The sequence below is a fragment of the Euleptes europaea genome, chromosome 1 (assembly GCF_029931775.1).
Source record: "Euleptes europaea isolate rEulEur1 chromosome 1, rEulEur1.hap1, whole genome shotgun sequence".
Classification (NCBI taxonomy): domain Eukaryota; kingdom Metazoa; phylum Chordata; class Lepidosauria; order Squamata; family Sphaerodactylidae; genus Euleptes; species Euleptes europaea.
This window is the reverse complement of record NC_079312.1, coordinates 146,353,639-146,370,404: the sequence shown is the minus strand read 5'-3', so window position 1 is coordinate 146,370,404 and position 16,766 is coordinate 146,353,639. Positions and strand designations below refer to the sequence as shown.

General features: G+C 44.0%; 1 protein-coding gene across 2 annotated transcripts in view; it reads right to left on the bottom strand.

The window, feature by feature from the left end:
• Positions 1 to 4,184: 4,184 nt before the first annotated feature.
• PAN2 (poly(A) specific ribonuclease subunit PAN2) overlaps positions 4,185 to 16,766 on the bottom strand; it is a 37,375-nt gene continuing 24,793 nt past the window's right edge. For both annotated transcript variants that reach the window (XM_056864040.1, XM_056864047.1), the window contains exons 20-25: positions 12,880 to 13,037; positions 12,331 to 12,474; positions 11,644 to 11,823; positions 9,385 to 9,478; positions 7,668 to 7,865; positions 4,185 to 4,234 (exon numbers count right to left, since the gene is read on the bottom strand). In XM_056864040.1, the coding sequence (XP_056720018.1) occupies positions 4,200 to 4,234; positions 7,668 to 7,865; positions 9,385 to 9,478; positions 11,644 to 11,823; positions 12,331 to 12,474; positions 12,880 to 13,037 (809 nt within the window). In that variant the 3' untranslated portion in view covers positions 4,185 to 4,199. The remainder of the gene's footprint in view (positions 4,235 to 7,667; positions 7,866 to 9,384; positions 9,479 to 11,643; positions 11,824 to 12,330; positions 12,475 to 12,879; positions 13,038 to 16,766) is intronic.

Below are 16,766 nucleotides of genomic sequence, written 5' to 3'. Positions count from 1 at the left end.
ATATAGATCAGGGGTGGGGAACCTTTTTTCTGCCAAGGGCCATTTGGACATTTATAACATCATTTGCGGGCCATACAAAATTATCAACTTAAAAATTGGCCGACCAAACCCCAAGTGGGCAGCTGCCCCAGATCACCCCCCCGGTGTGGGCAAGCAGGCAGGCATCCAACCAGTGCCATCTTGGGCGGTCCTAGCAGCTCCATAGCTAACGACTCTTCGGCAAGGGGGAGGGGGGAAAGGTTCCTTTTCTTGGCAAAACAAACTCACATCCGCCTTGAAGGCTATTCCTATCCGCAGGAGGGGGCGGATCGCCAGTCTTAGATCCTTCCGAGCTAGAGATCTGCCAGGACCCACGAAGGGCCAGACCAAATGACTTCGCGGGCCTTAAAACGGCCCCCGGGCCTGACGTTCCCCACCCCTGATATACATCAAGGCACTCTGTGCCTCTCCAATCTTTACTAAGGAGAGAAAAACCTCTAAATGGATTTCAATGGCAGCTCAATGATTAAAAAAATAGGGAAATTCTGTCAATGTACAACACTAACATAAAAAACACATGATCCCATATGTCAAAGCCTGTAACATAGGTACAATCAGTTTGTAAAGTCGTCTTCTCCTCTTCTTTCATACTAGCCCTGTGAGGTAGCTTGGTATTGTCCTATTTTTACAGATGGGAATTGACTGGCTGAGAATATAAAATTGGATTCGCCGCTTGAACCCAGGTCTCTCAAAACCGTTGGATTGTAGTATTGATTCCTGTAAATGAGCCCACACCAAACAAGAAGCATGACAGATGGAAAGTGAAGCTATGGTTTGAAAGGTCCCAGCCATTTAAAACTAGGGACAGAAACCAGACCTCTCCTTCCTTGGAGGATTTTAAGCAGAGGCTAGTAGGCGATCTAGAATCAGAGTGGGAAGGGACCACCAGGGCTTTCTAGCCCAACCCCCTGCACAATGCAGGAAATTCACAACTACCTCCCCCACACACCCCCAGTGACCCCTACTCCATGCCCAGAAGATTGCCAAGATGCCCTCCCTCTCATGAACTGCCTAAGGTCATAGAATCAGCATTGCTGACAGATGGCCATCTAGCCACTTCTTAAAAACCTCCAGGGAAGGAGCACTTACCACCTCCTGAGGAAGTCTGTTCCACTGAGGAACCACTCTGTTAGAAAATTCTTCCTCATGTCTAAACGGAAACCCTTTTGATTTAATTTCAACCCATTGGTTCTGGTCCGACCTTCTGGGGCAACAGAAAACAACTCGGCACCCTCCTCTATATGATAGCCCTTGAAGATGGTTATATCCCCTTCTCAGTCTTCTCCTCTTCAGGCTAAACATACCCAGCTCCTTCAACCTTTCCTCATAGGACTTGGTCTCCAGACCCCTCGCCATCTTTGTTGCCCTCCTCTGGACACGTTCCAGCTTGTCTACATCCTTCTTAAATTGTGGTGCCCAAAACTGAACACAACACTCTAGGTGAGGTCTAACCAGAACAGACTGAAGCGATACCATCACTTCACGTGATCTGGACACTATACTTCTGTTGATGCAGCCCAAGATCACATTTGCCTTTTTAGCTACTGCATCACACTGCTGACTCATGTTCAGTGTTTGGTTTACTAAGACCCCAAGATCCTTTTCACGCACACTACTGCTGAGAAAAATCTCCCCCATCCTATAATTATGCATTTGATTTTTCCTACCTAAATACAGAACTTTACACTTGTCTCTGTTGAAATACATTTTATTGGTTTTAGCCCAATTCTCCATCCTGTCAAGATCATTCTGTATCCTGGCTCTGTCTTCTACCGTATTTGCCACTCCTCCCAATTTAGTATCATCTGCAATTTTAATAAGCATCTGTCAGCAATGCTGATTCTACGATCTTAGGCAGATCATGAGAGGGAGGGCATGAAGGTTTGCATCAGTGTTTGACTCTCGTGGCCCTTTCTTGCATGCCCAGAGCAGTGCCGATCACCACTTTGGGGTCAGGAAGTAATTTTTCCTCCAGGCCTGATTGGCAAGGGAGGGTTTTTTCCCATCTTCTGGATGTGGCGTAGGAGTCACTGGAGGTGTGTGGGGGAGGTAGTTGTGAATTTCCTACAATGTGCAGCGGGTTGGATTAGATGACCCTGGGTGGTCCCTTCCAACCCTATGAGAAAACAGGAGTCACTGGAAAAGATAATAATGCTGGGAAAAGTTGAAGGCAGCAGGAAAAGAGGAAGACCCATCAAAAATTGATTGACAATAAAGAAAATCAGGGTCCTCTGTTTGCAAGATTCTGAGCAAGGCTGTTAACAACAGGATGTTTTGAAGGTGATTAATTCATAGGGTCACTGTGAGTGAGAAGCGACTTGATGGCACTTAACACACACACACAGGTTTTGTGCTTTCTCTGTCTCCCTGCAAAATACACCCAGCCCAGGCCCTGGATTAGGGTTCTACTGCACAAGCAGCTGCACAGACATAGGCAAAAAATAGTCCTTATTCCTGATTTTTTTAAAACCACATGAAAGCAGGAGATTGTCACATGCTTGATCCCATGAGGGAGTTTGACCATCCCCTATTCACACAGGGGTCTGGTGGGTTCTGTTTAAAACTTCTGAGATTTATTACAGAGCCACCAGATTCCTAGATAGCTCCTTCTCCTCCAAAGCAGGGGTCTCATTTGAGAAACTGCTTAGGAGATAAAATCCTTTCTCCATCTGTAAGGGGCCTTTCCAACCTATTTACCTATAAGGTTTTCTCCCAGGAGTGCCATCAAGAAAGTAATAGGATCACCTTAAATTCATATACAAGTTTCAGGTTTGAACTGAAATTAAAAAAATAAAATTGTGTATAACTTTGAGGGGGTTGTCTTACATTCAGGGTTGTCTTTTTGGGGGGTAAATATAGTGCTCGCTACTCCTCAGACCAGCAACATTACCAAAGTGTCCAACCACCTGAGGAAATTATTGAGCATTCAGAAGTACAATAATTTAAACACCTGAATGAGGGGAAAGGCATTTTTATTAATAAACACTGAGACAAGAGCATTAGTTGGTACAGGCAAATTAGAAAAAAAATCTCTACATCAGCTCTGCATTATTTATTGAGACATCCATAAGATGTGGAAAGTTATTGGACTAGGAATGGGCATGCTCACCTCTTCATATTAAATATGACCAACTGCATTTCCCCCAGATGGATCTTTTCTGTCTCTCTCTCTCCCCCATGTCCCAATACAAATTGGAACAGCTCCTTTTTTCAAAAGGATGATAACTGGAGCTCGGATTTGTTTCAAGACTTTTGGCCAGTGAACCCTAGTACTTTGCATCACTTTGAAACCAGCTAGTGGGTAAGTTATCTGTGCTTCTCAGATGCTTTGTTACTCAGGACAAATGGGACATGAAAGGAATATCTATCATGACATAACTGCCCCTTAACAATCACCACTTATGTGATTATCTATCTGAAAGGAAGTGTATTGTGAATGAAGGAACAACTGGGTGTGAGCCAGCTTTTAGGAATGTTTGTGTTGGAAATTGTGGAACAATCTTTGATTTGCCTGGCAATATGTCTCAAAATATAACAACAAAAAGTTGCTTCATCAGAGGAAGAACTCTAAACATTTCAATGCCATTTAGACTAATTAATCAAACCATATGAATAGTTTAAATTGTAGGGGGTCAATCTGTTTTGGGGAAAATGGCAAGTCAATCCCAAAATATAAAGGGAGCATCATTTTGGAATGCTTATTAGAATGTTCATTATACAGCCCCATGTGCTCTGGAGGTGGTTTTCACTGAGCTATAGAACAGGCAGCAGTTACTGCAGGGTTTCTTTGGCACAGTCAGGCTTGGTGGCCCTCCACAAATTTCCACCGCCTGTGCTACAGACTGGTGACCCAGGATTTAAATTCAGGCTGTTATGAATCCTAAGCTGTGGGCAACTGTACATCATAAATAATGGTAGGATCCTGAATTCTGCCTACAGAAGTACTTAGTGAGGTTTGGGTTTCTTTATATTAACAATACTTTAGTTGCTTTCTACCTTTTCCCTACTGAACTGCAGACTGTTGTTTAATGACTGTCTCTTCCCTTCTCGTACACGTACGTATCCTAATCCATGTTCTAGAATGGCCACAGGCCACAGATTTTGGATCATCCTCTCCAAAGTACAGGCAAAAAAGTCACATGCAGTGAGGTCTTCTTGAATCAGAGAGACAGCACAGTAGAGAACACAGCAGAACCTGTTAGAGAAGCAAAAACACAATACCTTGAGCCACGAGGAGAGCACAGGATGAAATCCTACTTCTAGGAGAGGAGCTATGCCATACCTCAGGATCACCCAGCAGAATCTGAAGAGGCCAACCATTGCTTGAATCCTATGCACTGCAAGCAGAGCAGTGTTGCATAAACAGCACTTCCCTGCCTCCCCTCTCCTGCTGTCATCATCTATGCCCCATGAAACTGTTCCCACCATGGGTCAGCGGATCCCCAGGAACATGATCTGGGTCAAAATGGGATGCTTCAGGAGAGAGCCAGCAAACATGCCCTCCTGCTCTTCCACAAGCAAAAATGGCAGCTAAGCATCCAAACTTAGTGGGGTCTCCATGGACAATGGTCAAGGGGTTCAGATCCACATGATGCTCATATCAAGTGATTTGGAAAATCTTTCAGGGATGCTGGTGTCCCAGCAGCAGCAAAAAAACAACAACACACATAAAGATGTTGGGCATGAAATACTTGAGAAGGGAGTTCAAGAAGGGTGGGAGTTTCTTAAAAATGAACTACTGAAGGTGCGATCACAAACCATTCCTATGAGAAGGAAAAATGGGAGCAGCCAAAAGAGGCCAGGGTGGCTCCATAAACAGCTTTTTAAAGAGTTGAGAAATAAAAAAAGACTCATTTAGGAAGTGGAAGGAGGGCCTTATAACCAAAGAAAAATATAAACAAATAACTAGTGCTTGTAGGGAAAGTGTTAGGAAAGCTAAAGCTCAGTGTGAGCTTAGGCTAGTGAGAGATGCTAAACACAACAAAAAAGGGTTCCTTTCCTATGTACAGAGGAAGAATAAGAACAAGGACAAGGTAAGCCCATTGTGGGGACCGGAAAGTGAAACTATAACAGGAGTTGAAGAGAGGGCAGAACTCAATTCCTACTTTTCCTCAGTCTTTTCTTGCAAGGGAAGCGGTGCTCAACATGGCATAAACAGAACACAGGTTGAGGGAAGGGATTTACAGCTGAGGATTGGCATTGGGATAGTGCACAAATAAAGTCCTCAGGGCCAGATGAATTATATCCAAGGGTACTTAAAGAACTTGCAGATGTAATTTCTGGGCTTCTGTCCATTATTTTTGAGAAGTCTTGGAGAACAGGTGAGGTGCCAGAAGACTAGAGGCGGGCAAATGTTGTTTGGAGGATCTGGGTAACTACTGACCCATCTACTTGACTTCTATACCGGGGGAAAGTTTTTGAATAAATCATCAAACAGTCAGTCCTCGAGCATTTAGAAAGGATGGATCTGATTACTAAGAGCCAGCACAGGTTTCTCAAGAACAAGTCATGTCAGACTAATCTTATCTCTTTTTTTGACAAAGTTACTACCTTGCTGGATCAGGGGAATGCTGTAGACATAGTTTATTTTGATTTCAGTAAGGCTTTTGATAAGGTTCCCCATAATATTCTTGTTGACAAATTGGGAAAATGTGGTTTAGATCCTATTACGGTTAGGTGGATCTGTAACTGGCTGACAGATTGCACCCAGAGAGTGCTTGTTAATGGTTCCTCATACACTTGGAAAGAAGTGATTAGTGGAGTGCCTCAGGGATCTGTCTTGGGCCCAGTTTTGTTCAACATCTTTATAAATGATTTGGATGAAGGAGTAGTGGGAATGCTTACTAAATTTGCAGATGATAATAAATTGGGAGGGGTAGCAAATAAGGTAGAAGTCAGAGCCAGGATACAGGATGATTCTAACAGGCTGGAGAATTGGGCTAAAACGAATAAAATGCATTTCAGCGGAGATAAATGTAAAGTTCTGCATTAAGGGAGGAAAAATCAAATGCATAATTATAGATGGGGGAGACTTGTCTTAGCAATAGTGTGTGCGAAAAGGATCTTGGCTTAGTAGACCAAACACTGAACATGAGACAGCAGTGTGATGCGGTAGCTACAAAGGCAAATGAGATCTTGGGCTGTATCAACAGAAGTATAGTGTCCAGATCACGCGAAGTGATGATGGTATCACTTTGCTCTGGTTAGACCTCACCTGGAGTACTGTATTCAGTTTTAAGCACCGCAATTTAAGAAGGATGTAGACAAGCTGGAACATGTCCAGAGGAGGGCAACAAAGATGGCGAGGGGTCTGGAGACCAAGTCCTATGAGGAAAGGTTGAAGGAGCTGGGTATGTTTAGCCTGAAGAGGAAAAGACAGAGGGGATATAACCACCTTCAAGTACTTGAAGGACTGTCATATAGAGGAGGGTGCCGAGTTGTTTTCTGTTGCTCCAGAAGGTCGGACCAGAACCAACAGGTTTAAATTAAATCAAAGGAGTTTCCATCTAGACATTAGGAAGAATTTTCTAACAGTTAGAGCAGTTCCTTAGTGGAACAGGCTTCCTCGGGAGGTGGTAAAGTCAGGCCTAGCCTGGGCGATGGACGGAGAATGCCAGGCATAGTCTGACAGAGAATGTTGTGCTTTCACCAGGTGCTGCCCAAGGTCAGCCTCACCAACGGTCAACTGCCAACTATGTATTTTGACTCTGAACTTCGTGGGAACTTATTCCAGTGGGAGGGGGGTTGCCATGGTTTCCTGTGTTATTCTGTGTTCTTTCATTTATACCCAGCACCAAGCTTTTAGGTTTCATAAGTGCCGTCTTGATTCCTAGATACTGTTAACCTGTGGATTCTCCAATAAATCAACTCTCTTTTGGACTACTTGTCTGTGGATGTTGTTTACGAGATTGTCACGGGGCAAGTGCTTGGTGCTGGGTATAAATGAAAGAACACAGAATAACACAGGAAACCATTTCAGAGTCAAAATACATAGTTGGCAGTTGACCGTTGGTGAGGCTGACCTTGGGCAGCACCTGGTGAAAGCACAACATTCTCTGTCAGACTATGCCTGGCATTCTCTGTACATCGCCCAGGCTAGGCCTGACAGGTAAGCTCTCCTTCCTTGGAGGTTTTTAAGAAGAGGCTAGATGGCCATCTGTCAGCAATGCTGATTCTATGACCTTAGGCAGATGATGAGAGAGAGGGCACCTTGGCTACCTTCTGGGCATGGAGTAGGGGTCACTGGGGATGTGGGGGGGGGGAAGTAGTTTGGAATTTCCTGCATTGTGTAGGGGGTTGGACTAGATGACCCTAGTGGTCCCTTCCAACTCTATCATTCTATGATGTCCACCAGATTCCAGATCAAATAATAAAGAGGCACATTGACTATTGCAGAACCCAAAGCAGTATGTTCTGGAGCTCTGGCCTTTCCATGCTGAAGTTGTTACATGCCAGATACATATTGCCCACCCACTTTGAATTGTATATGAAGGTGTGCAAAAGTTGCAGATGCAAAGATAGATATGTGGCTACAGGAATTCATACACAAACACAAAGGGGCAGACACAGTCACAAAAGAGGGGAACGCATATTTAACCAGGCTCACAGTAAGGAAAGTTGCTCCTTACTCTTAGGACTGCTCTGGCCTTCTGGTTCAGGCACCTTCCAGTCCATCTTCCTCCCTTTCTCATAGAGGCCCTTGAGCACCTTGCGGAACTCCTCGGGCTCTAAGCCACCATTGCTCAGCTCCATGTACTTCCTGTATAACTGAAGGGCTGTGCGGGCATCTTCAATACTGTCATGAGTCTCCCCCTGGATCTTCAGGTCTGTGGAAAAAAGGGTTGAAATTGTGCATGGGGCAAATGTAGCAATTCTCTGTGTACCATTGTCATAGGGCTCAAAAAATAGAGCAACTAGTATACAGTGGGGAGGGGAGGGCGAGGATAATCAAGAATAAGGATTTTAATTTAGAATAAGTAAGGATACCTTCTGGTAACATCTGGTTGCTTTAAATCCATACAAGTCCTCAGGGCAAAAGATCAAGTACGCCAGAGACATCTTAATAATATCTACCATCGCTACTCTATACCTGACAACCTTTTAGATGCTGCCTCGGATAAATTTCTACTTGGTGACTGGGTGTTTAGGATGGATGCCTTAATTGATAAAGCAACAATCCAAGAGACCAAATTCCCCCCCTGGTTCCATACCTATAAGGAAGATCATCTTAGATCTCCCTATTTGGTCAACCTCATGTCCCAAAACCTTAGGGCGGCTTTTACCTCCCTAAGATTTCAGACCATGCCTTTGGCTTTTCTGACAGGATGGTATTAAAAAAACCCAAAGGAACATTGTACGTGTATCTGTGGATCTTCATCACTGGAGGACATTTTTCATTATGTGTTAATGTCTGTTGTATAGTGAGCCTAGAGCCCAATTTTTGGATGGAATTTTGAAGGGAGTAATTTTTCGTTCTGAAATGGATAAATTGATTTCCCTACTTTCTGACTCTGATTCGCATGTCACCCTCAGAAGGTTTAATTTACCATTGCGGCTAGGAAGATTAGAGCCCTTGAAGCTATCAAGAAAAATTCTGTATAGGAAATCAAATGAGTGTGACCTTTGTTTTAATAGAGATTGTGCATGAAATATTTTTATCCAGGCAATGTATATCGGTGAAATTTTATCCCTTTTCAGTTACCATTTTAGGTTTCGTTTTTGTACATATGTAAGGATATTTTGTAGTGGCTTATGGCTAAACAAATAAATGAATTCATTCAAAGGGATGCCATGCAGAGGACGAGGTGGATATATTTTCTGTAGTTTTGGATGACAGGAATCTGATTAATGGATATAAACTACAGCAAAGGAGGTTTCCAAAGTGAGGTGTTTGACACTGGAACAGACTCCTTCATGAGGTGGTGGATTCTTCACCGTTGGACGTTTTTAAGTACTGACTGGATACCTACTTGGCGGGAACATTATAGTTGTAATTCCTGCCTTGGCAGGGGCTGGACTACATGATCCTGGTAGCCCCTTCCAAATCTGAGATCAAACAAACAAACCCTGTCTTCAGACTCTGATATTAACCCAGCCATGAATTCTTTCCCTACTTGCAGCCCTGCTGATGTCCCCGTGTGGCCCTCTACATCCATATTTTCTACTAAGAAATTGAACATATGGGGTAGGATAGAAATATTCTAAACAAACAAACAAAGGATCAGCGAACTACTGAGCCCTATGACAATGATACAAAGGGAATGGTGGAGCATGGACTTCCTGGGAAGTCAAACTGACTGGGAGAGATACTGTAGTTGATTCTGGTGGCTGGAAGCCTATACTGACCCAAGAAGTACCATGCAAGGAAGCGCAGTGAGATCATCCTCTTCCTGGGCATATGGAACAAGTACACAGTATCAATGACTTGGTCCTTGGGCACCTGCAGAGATAAGCATATCTTGTTATGAGTGCAGGCAGCACACAAACATTTTCACAGGTTGCTTCCGCACAGGTGCAATTCCTCATTTCGGTTTGCAATAGCATTCGCAACAACTTCTGCACGGCGCCATTCCCCATTTTCCCCAGCATGGTGTAGTGGTTAAGAGTGGTGGTTTGGAGTGGTGGACTAATCTGGAGAACTGGGTTTGATTCCCCACTCCTCCACATGAGAGGCGGAGGCTAATCTGTGAACCGGGTTGGTTTCCCCACTCCTCCACATAAGGCCAGCTGGGTATCCTTGGGCTAGTCACAGCTCTCTCAGCCCCACCTACCTTACAGGGTGTCTGTTGTGGGGAGGGGAAGGGAAGGTGATTGTAAGCTGGTTTAATTCTCCCTTAAGTAGTAGAGATAGATGTCATATAAAAACCAACTCTCCTTCTTCGTCTCATGCACTCCATTTCCTCCTCACCTCCACCACTGGCAGGCTTTCTGCCTTTTTAAAATGGGCAGTTTGTATATTGCTATAGTCTTTTAACACTATAGTGATGCATTTACTACCAGTATATTTTTTTAAAGGTGAAAACCTCGACAACGGGGGTGAAGGTGGAATGCAAAGCAAATGGTGCTGGACATAGGTGGGGAGGGTACAGAAATCTGCATCTTCACAATTTCCACAAACCCATTTTAGGTACAGTATTGTAGGAAAGATGTTACCAAAGCTGGTTTGGGGAAGAAGAGTAGAGCCAGGGAAAACATGGAAGCAGGATACCTAGACAAGAAGGTGGTATGAAAGCCCTTAAAAGAACTGCTGCAGTTTTGGGAGGCAAAGAGGAGCAAGAGCTCCACATAGAAGCAACCACAGCCCTGAGGATTCTAGAGACCATCAAGTAAGCAAACAAAATAGTAGTTGAATTGCCGGTAATCAGCAAAAGAGTCATAAAAACATAAGAAAGGCCCTGCTGGATCAGACCGAGGTCCATCAAGTCCAGCAGTCTCTTCACACAGTGGCCAACCAGGAGCCTCTAGGAAGCTCACAAACAAGTCCTTGATGTACAGAAATCCTAGACTAGAAGAATAGCAGCTACTGAATATGGTCTCTAAAGTGTGCCAGGAAAAGTATTAGGGCACATTTACAGTGCCTTTCTTATACCTTCTAAGTCCACTGAAGACCATGTGCTTAAAAGTGTTAGACTCTAACCAGCTGCTTTTGGCATGAGCTTTCAGGGTTAACAGCCTCCTCCCTGGTTTACATGTGTTCTGTCTTCATGGAATCCTTCCATACTGACTCCTGCACTGAAGAACCCCTGCATACCTACAGCAGAGGGAAGATTTGGAGACATAGGAGGCCCAACTCAGTTCAGGCAGGGCACTGGTCAGTCCTGTTGGGCCTCACCAAGGTCTTCTGTGAGCTGAAATGGTGACCCAACGGCCATTACATGTTGCAGAGTAAGGGAAGGGGAGCAACAGTGGGTAAACTGTCTTTTCAGAAAATCTTGTCTGCCCATTACATTGAGGTAAACCTGATACGTTTCTGAGAAATCCCAAGATTCCCCAAAACTTAACTTAAAAATCATATTCAGGGAGCTATGTGCCCAATTTTATCAACAGGGTTTACTTCCAGGAAAGTGTTCTTAGGACTGCGGTCCTAAATGCCAGAATTAGGTGAGCAGCTTGTAGATACATTCAGGTTCCAATCCTGTTGTGTTCTATTTATTTTAGATTATATGATTGGAGAGGTGGAGACAGGGACTTGTGTATTTTATCGTTCCTCAAAAAAGTCAAGGAAAACTTGTAGGAGCTGCACAAATAAACGATAAACTTAGATAAACAGGAGGAGAAATCATACTAAATAAAAATATTGGAAATATTAATAAAATAAAAATGTATCAGTAACATAAATCACATCCTTATTACTGGAGCAATGCTGCTATTCCTATCCAATTCCCTCTGTTTCCTAGAACTGGCTCCTCACATCACCCATGACTGTCACAAGCTTAGGAGCAACAGCCCAGACTCCCCTTCTGCAATTATCTTCACTTACTATTGTTCTGCCCCTGTATGCCTTCACCTTCATAAGCACAGAAACGCACCACCCCAAACTTATACCCAATTAAACTTTTCAGCTGGTAGATGTATACCAGACTATTGTTTTTAAAAGGCAGTCACCATGATGTTGATGACCCGGAAGTCTTTTTGCAGTCCATGACCCACAAACTTGACTCCAGCATCAATGAGAAAGCGTAGCTTCAGGTAGGTGGATTTGAGGGTTGTGAGGTGCTTGGAAGAAATTTTGGCATCCAGATCACCTGGTTTTATGCCTGAGTATTGAGTGAGGTAATCTACCACCTGCAAAGATGAAGAGAGGATGGTCAATGAGTGATGAAGACAGACAGACACTGGGACTTAACATAAAATTTCTTCATGCTCAATGGATAGGGCCAACTGCTATCCTGGGATATCCTATCAAGTCCAGCAGGCAAGACTTCTACAGGATGCTTGCTAGGAGAAGTCTGGCCCAGTTCAGAAAGAAAAAAACGTATAAGGAAACAATTGAAACATTAAGAGAAAAAAAACACATTATCAACCACAACAAACAATATTTGGCTTGTCACGGCAAGACCTCTCTTGGACAGAGGAAACAAAAGGAACCAACTATGGTTCCCAGGAACCCCCAGGAACCAACTATGCTAAGTACTGGGACTGTCCATCCTTCCAAAGCCAGTGAAGACCAGCTTCAGATAAAGCTCCAGAAATTGAGGTTTGGAAACTAACTTGTCTATAGTCAAATATTACCTCTTCAGAAGGGAGAACCTATATAACTTTAGGTAGGTTTTGATACCAATGGTTGCAAACCTGTTCTTGTGTAGAGATGTAGTCATCAATGAAGGGAACACCCTCATTGGGACCCTGCCCCCTCACACATGTGATCCTGGCCACTGACATCTGGCTGGGCTTGATAGTGGACTTGGTCCCATCACTGCGAAGCTCAGCTTCCTCCTGTTGTGGATTTTAAAAGTGCAAACAGATTTGTTTCATGTGGCCCTCACAAAGGAACAGATCTGTAGCTTGGGGTGGGATGCTGCTGGATTCTGGCTCATGGCTAGAGGCTTAGGTCTTCTCTGTGGCACAAAGCACCTTTTATCACATCTCTGTGCCCCCACCTTTAGAGATGAGGCAGGGAACCACCAGACAATGCTTTTTCAGTGATGGCACCTTGCCTATGGAACGCACATCTTGAGGCACAGCTGGTGCGATGCCAATCTCTGTAAGGCACCAGGCCCAAACATTTCATTTCCCCCAGGATTTTAATTAAGAGGTTGATCTTTTAACACCATTTTTGTAGTTATGTTTTTTGTCTGAAAACAGTAAAACACATCTTAAGCTGCCGAATGCAACCTCTACCTCATTGAGGGTGACGAACTCAGCATCCAGTCCCACCAGGTCTCCGGACTGCAGCATCTCATTCAGCATGAGTGGGATGAAAGTGGCATGACATTTACGCTGTTTCCGAGCAAGGGAAGCCTCAGCAAGCAGTACGCTTGCTTCAATGGGGTTCTTAACTGGAAGAGGGAAGATAAGTTTGTTCAGCGGCTCCACTCTGTTCAAGGAGGCCCTCTGGGATTACGGTCTGCCAAGAAAAACAACAGAGGCTTCCCTCCACTGATTTTGGATTTGTATGCCCCAAAGAAGAAGGCATTGCAGGTACACATTCCTTCCAAATATAAATCACACCCAATTCCTAAACACTCTAAACAGACAGGAAAAGCTTCATAATTTAGATCCACTGGAGTAATATCCAGTGGTGTCAATGGTACATTTTATTTATTTGTTTGTTTGTTAAAATTTATATCCTGCCCCTCTCCAACCAAAGTCGGGCTTGGGGTGGCTTACATCAAAATAATCACAACCATATACAAGTGAGTTTAAGAACACAATAATACCTATGAGTTGCTATTAAAATCCAATAAAATCCACAATTTATATATTATCAGTCCAAGGTGTCAGTAAAATTATGAATAAACCCTCAGTCACAAGAGACAAAGGGAGTGGGCAAGATGGACCAGGCATAATTAAAGTAGGTATAGGTAGGCCAGTTTTGACGGAAACTGTTGCTGTCCTCAACTGTAGGCCTGGCAGAACATCTCTGTCTTGCAGACCATGTGGAACTGAGCTAAGTCCTGCAGGACCCCAGTCTCATTAGACAGAGCAGTCCACTAGGCCGGAGCCAGAGCCGAGAAGGTTCTGGTCCTGGTTGAGGACAGCCAGATACTTCTTGGGCTGGGAACCACCAGCAAGTTGTTATTAGATGAGCGGAGTGGGCTCTGAGAGATGTATCTGGAGAGGTGGTCCCACAGGTAAGATAGTCAGACTGTTTAGTGCCTTAAAGGTCAAAACCAAAACCTTAAATCTGATCTGGTATTCAATCTGGAGCCAGGGCAGCTGGCAGAGCACTGGTTCAATATGGGCTGTCCAAGGGATCCCTGTAAGGACCCTCACCACTGCATTCTGGATCAGTTGAAGCTTCTGGAGCAGGCCTAAGGGTAGCCCTGCATAGAGCGAGTTACAGTAGTCCTTTCTGGAGGTGACCGTTTCGTGGACCACTGTGGCAAGATCTTGTCGGGACAGATTCCAGCTGCTTAGCCCAGAGCAGATGGGAAAAGGCCGCCTTGGCTACATGTGTGACCTGTGCCTCCATTGGCTAGGAAGCATCCAGTATCACACCTATACTCTGGACGGTAGGTGAAAGTGCTATTTGCACTGTGTCAAGAGTTGGCAGCAGGTGTTCCAACCTCTGCCCCCCCCAGCTCAGCCAGAGGACCTCTGTCTTCGATGAATTAAGTTTCAGCCAACTTTGTTTCAACCATCCCACCACAGCCTCCAGACACCAGAGCTCTTCATGACACCCTGTAGCCTACACCCCAAGACAAATGAACTTTAGATTTCATCTGTTGGTTCTTTGGGATGAGTGGTAAACTCAGGAGTAGAGTGCATCCCAGATGGAGTCCCAACAACACTTTCCCCTTCAGAAATGAGGCACTCATGTGAAACCCAAATAACATCCAGACCTGTCTGCTTCAGGAAGTTCACCCTAATGGCTGATCAGAAAGTCATCAGTTTGAATCAGTCATCCACTCTTGCAATATAGAGACAATAAGATGGACCAACCTTACAGGATTATTCTAAGAGTTGCAGCAAGACAGTCTATGTGAGGAGCACTGCTGGAGCAGACTAAGGGCCAGAACCCTGTTTCACACAGTGGCCTCCAGGAATTTCACCAGTAGGGAATGGAAGCAGGAACCTCTCTCTGCAGCTGCCCCTCTCTCAACAACTGGTGTTCAGAGGTCAACAACTTCTGAACAAGAAGGTTCCAGTTAGTCAATGTGACTTTTAGTAGTTGACAAATCTCTCCTTGAATTTTTCTTTTAAAAGCAATTTAAGAAACAATTGCCATTATGAATAACAAACATTTGTACAGCGCTTCTGAAAGTGTTTAAGGCACTCCATGTCTCAGTCACTGTTTTCACCCCCAAAAAAGCTTGCATCCAACACTTTCAACATTGTGTTCAAATTTAAAAGTAGATGAAAACAGGTACTTGTATTTTTAAAACATTGCAGCATCTTTTAAAAAAGCCTTCCACTTTTCCCATTTGGCATGGGAGAAAGAGAAAGGGGGCAGTTTCAAGAGGAAGGAAAGGTGAAGGGAAAGAAACACATGGACTTATTTGAATTTGTGGGATCTAGGAAGATCTTCAGGCTTCCTTCAAGAGTTTGGGTTTGCTTGCTTAAGGCACAAAGTAATCACTGTGTCAGTTCCACTTTTTCTCACACAATGTGGGAGTCTGCAGAGAGCTAGGTCAAGTCCACCTGTGCGTGTGTTTAAATCCTGGGGTGTCACTGCCCCCTCAAAACACAGCCTTAGGACAGAGCTCCTAAGAACACCCATGGCTTTTAAGAAATAATCTCTCTCCATCAGGGGCTTCAATGGGATCAAGGACATCATCAGATCTTTAAAAAGCCCTGCAACATCTTTGCTCCACTATACAGGGTCTACTTGCACCAAGTTTGCTCATGATCTGTTGGTCTGCGAGCAGAAAGTACAGAAATAGAGGAAAGGAAATACTAGCACCAAGCAAGCAAAGCACTCATATCATCTCCCACCAGATGGATTTTTGATGGAAATGCTGCTGACAGCATTGAGCTATAGGACTCATGACACTGCACAACAATGCTTAAATTTTTCTTAGTAGTACCAGATCTCTGCCTCTCTCATGCGTTCAGCACACTACACTAAAGTTGATCAAACTGCGAGTAATTCACACAACTCCAGGACCATACTGAAATGCAGAGGTGAAGGTACATGAATAGCTCATGTTCTGATTTTCTAGGTATGCAATGTCTTACAGCACCACGGCAAAGGGATTCTGAGAAATGGCCAGAAACTACACAGTAAAATGTCCATGCATGCTAAAAAAAAACCCAGACTTTCAGGTTCACACACAGAGGCAGTCCTTCATCATGTGCCTGAAATTCAACTCAAATACAATCGATTTCCATTTCACAGTTTGGACTTCTAGGTTTATGCAAATTTGCCTCAATCTCCACCAGTTAACAGTTTTGGCCTGAAAACAGTGTTTTCTGTCCCTTGCCACAAATGTGGCTCTTTCCTTTTCAAGCACCAAATGTGCTTTCGCTTTCTTGTGATTTGCAGCCCGCTTCTTTACAAGAGGTACTCCGTACCTGTCCTCTTCAATTCCTGCTGTGCAACAGTACTTTGTAACAACCCACTTTATTCTCATACTCCTTCTTGTGAAGACTATTATCCCCCACCCCCACAGTAGTAAAATACTGTTGGGAATTCCCTACTCAGCATTAGTCAGGCCTCCACACTTGGCAATCAAGGACAGTTCAGAAGAGAACAGAAGAGGAAGAAACAGAAGTACAAGAGAACTGTGACAGAGTTGAGAATGTTTCTAATAGACACTGCTTTCCAAGGAAGGGTATATATACAAGGAATATTATAAGTAGGACTAGAAATCTTTTTTTAACTCTCTGGAACTAAAATCAAGTCCCTGCTTGGGTAGACCCATCTTGTCAGATCTCAGAAGCTAAGCACTGTCAGCCCTGGTTAGTATTTGGGTGGGCGACCACCAAGGAATACCACAGTTGCTACACAGAAGCAGGCAATGGCAAACCATCTCTGAATGTCTCTTGCCTTGAAAGCCCTACAGGTTGGCCATAAGTCTGCTGCAATTTGATGGCAAAAAAAGAGACACCTGATTATCAAATGG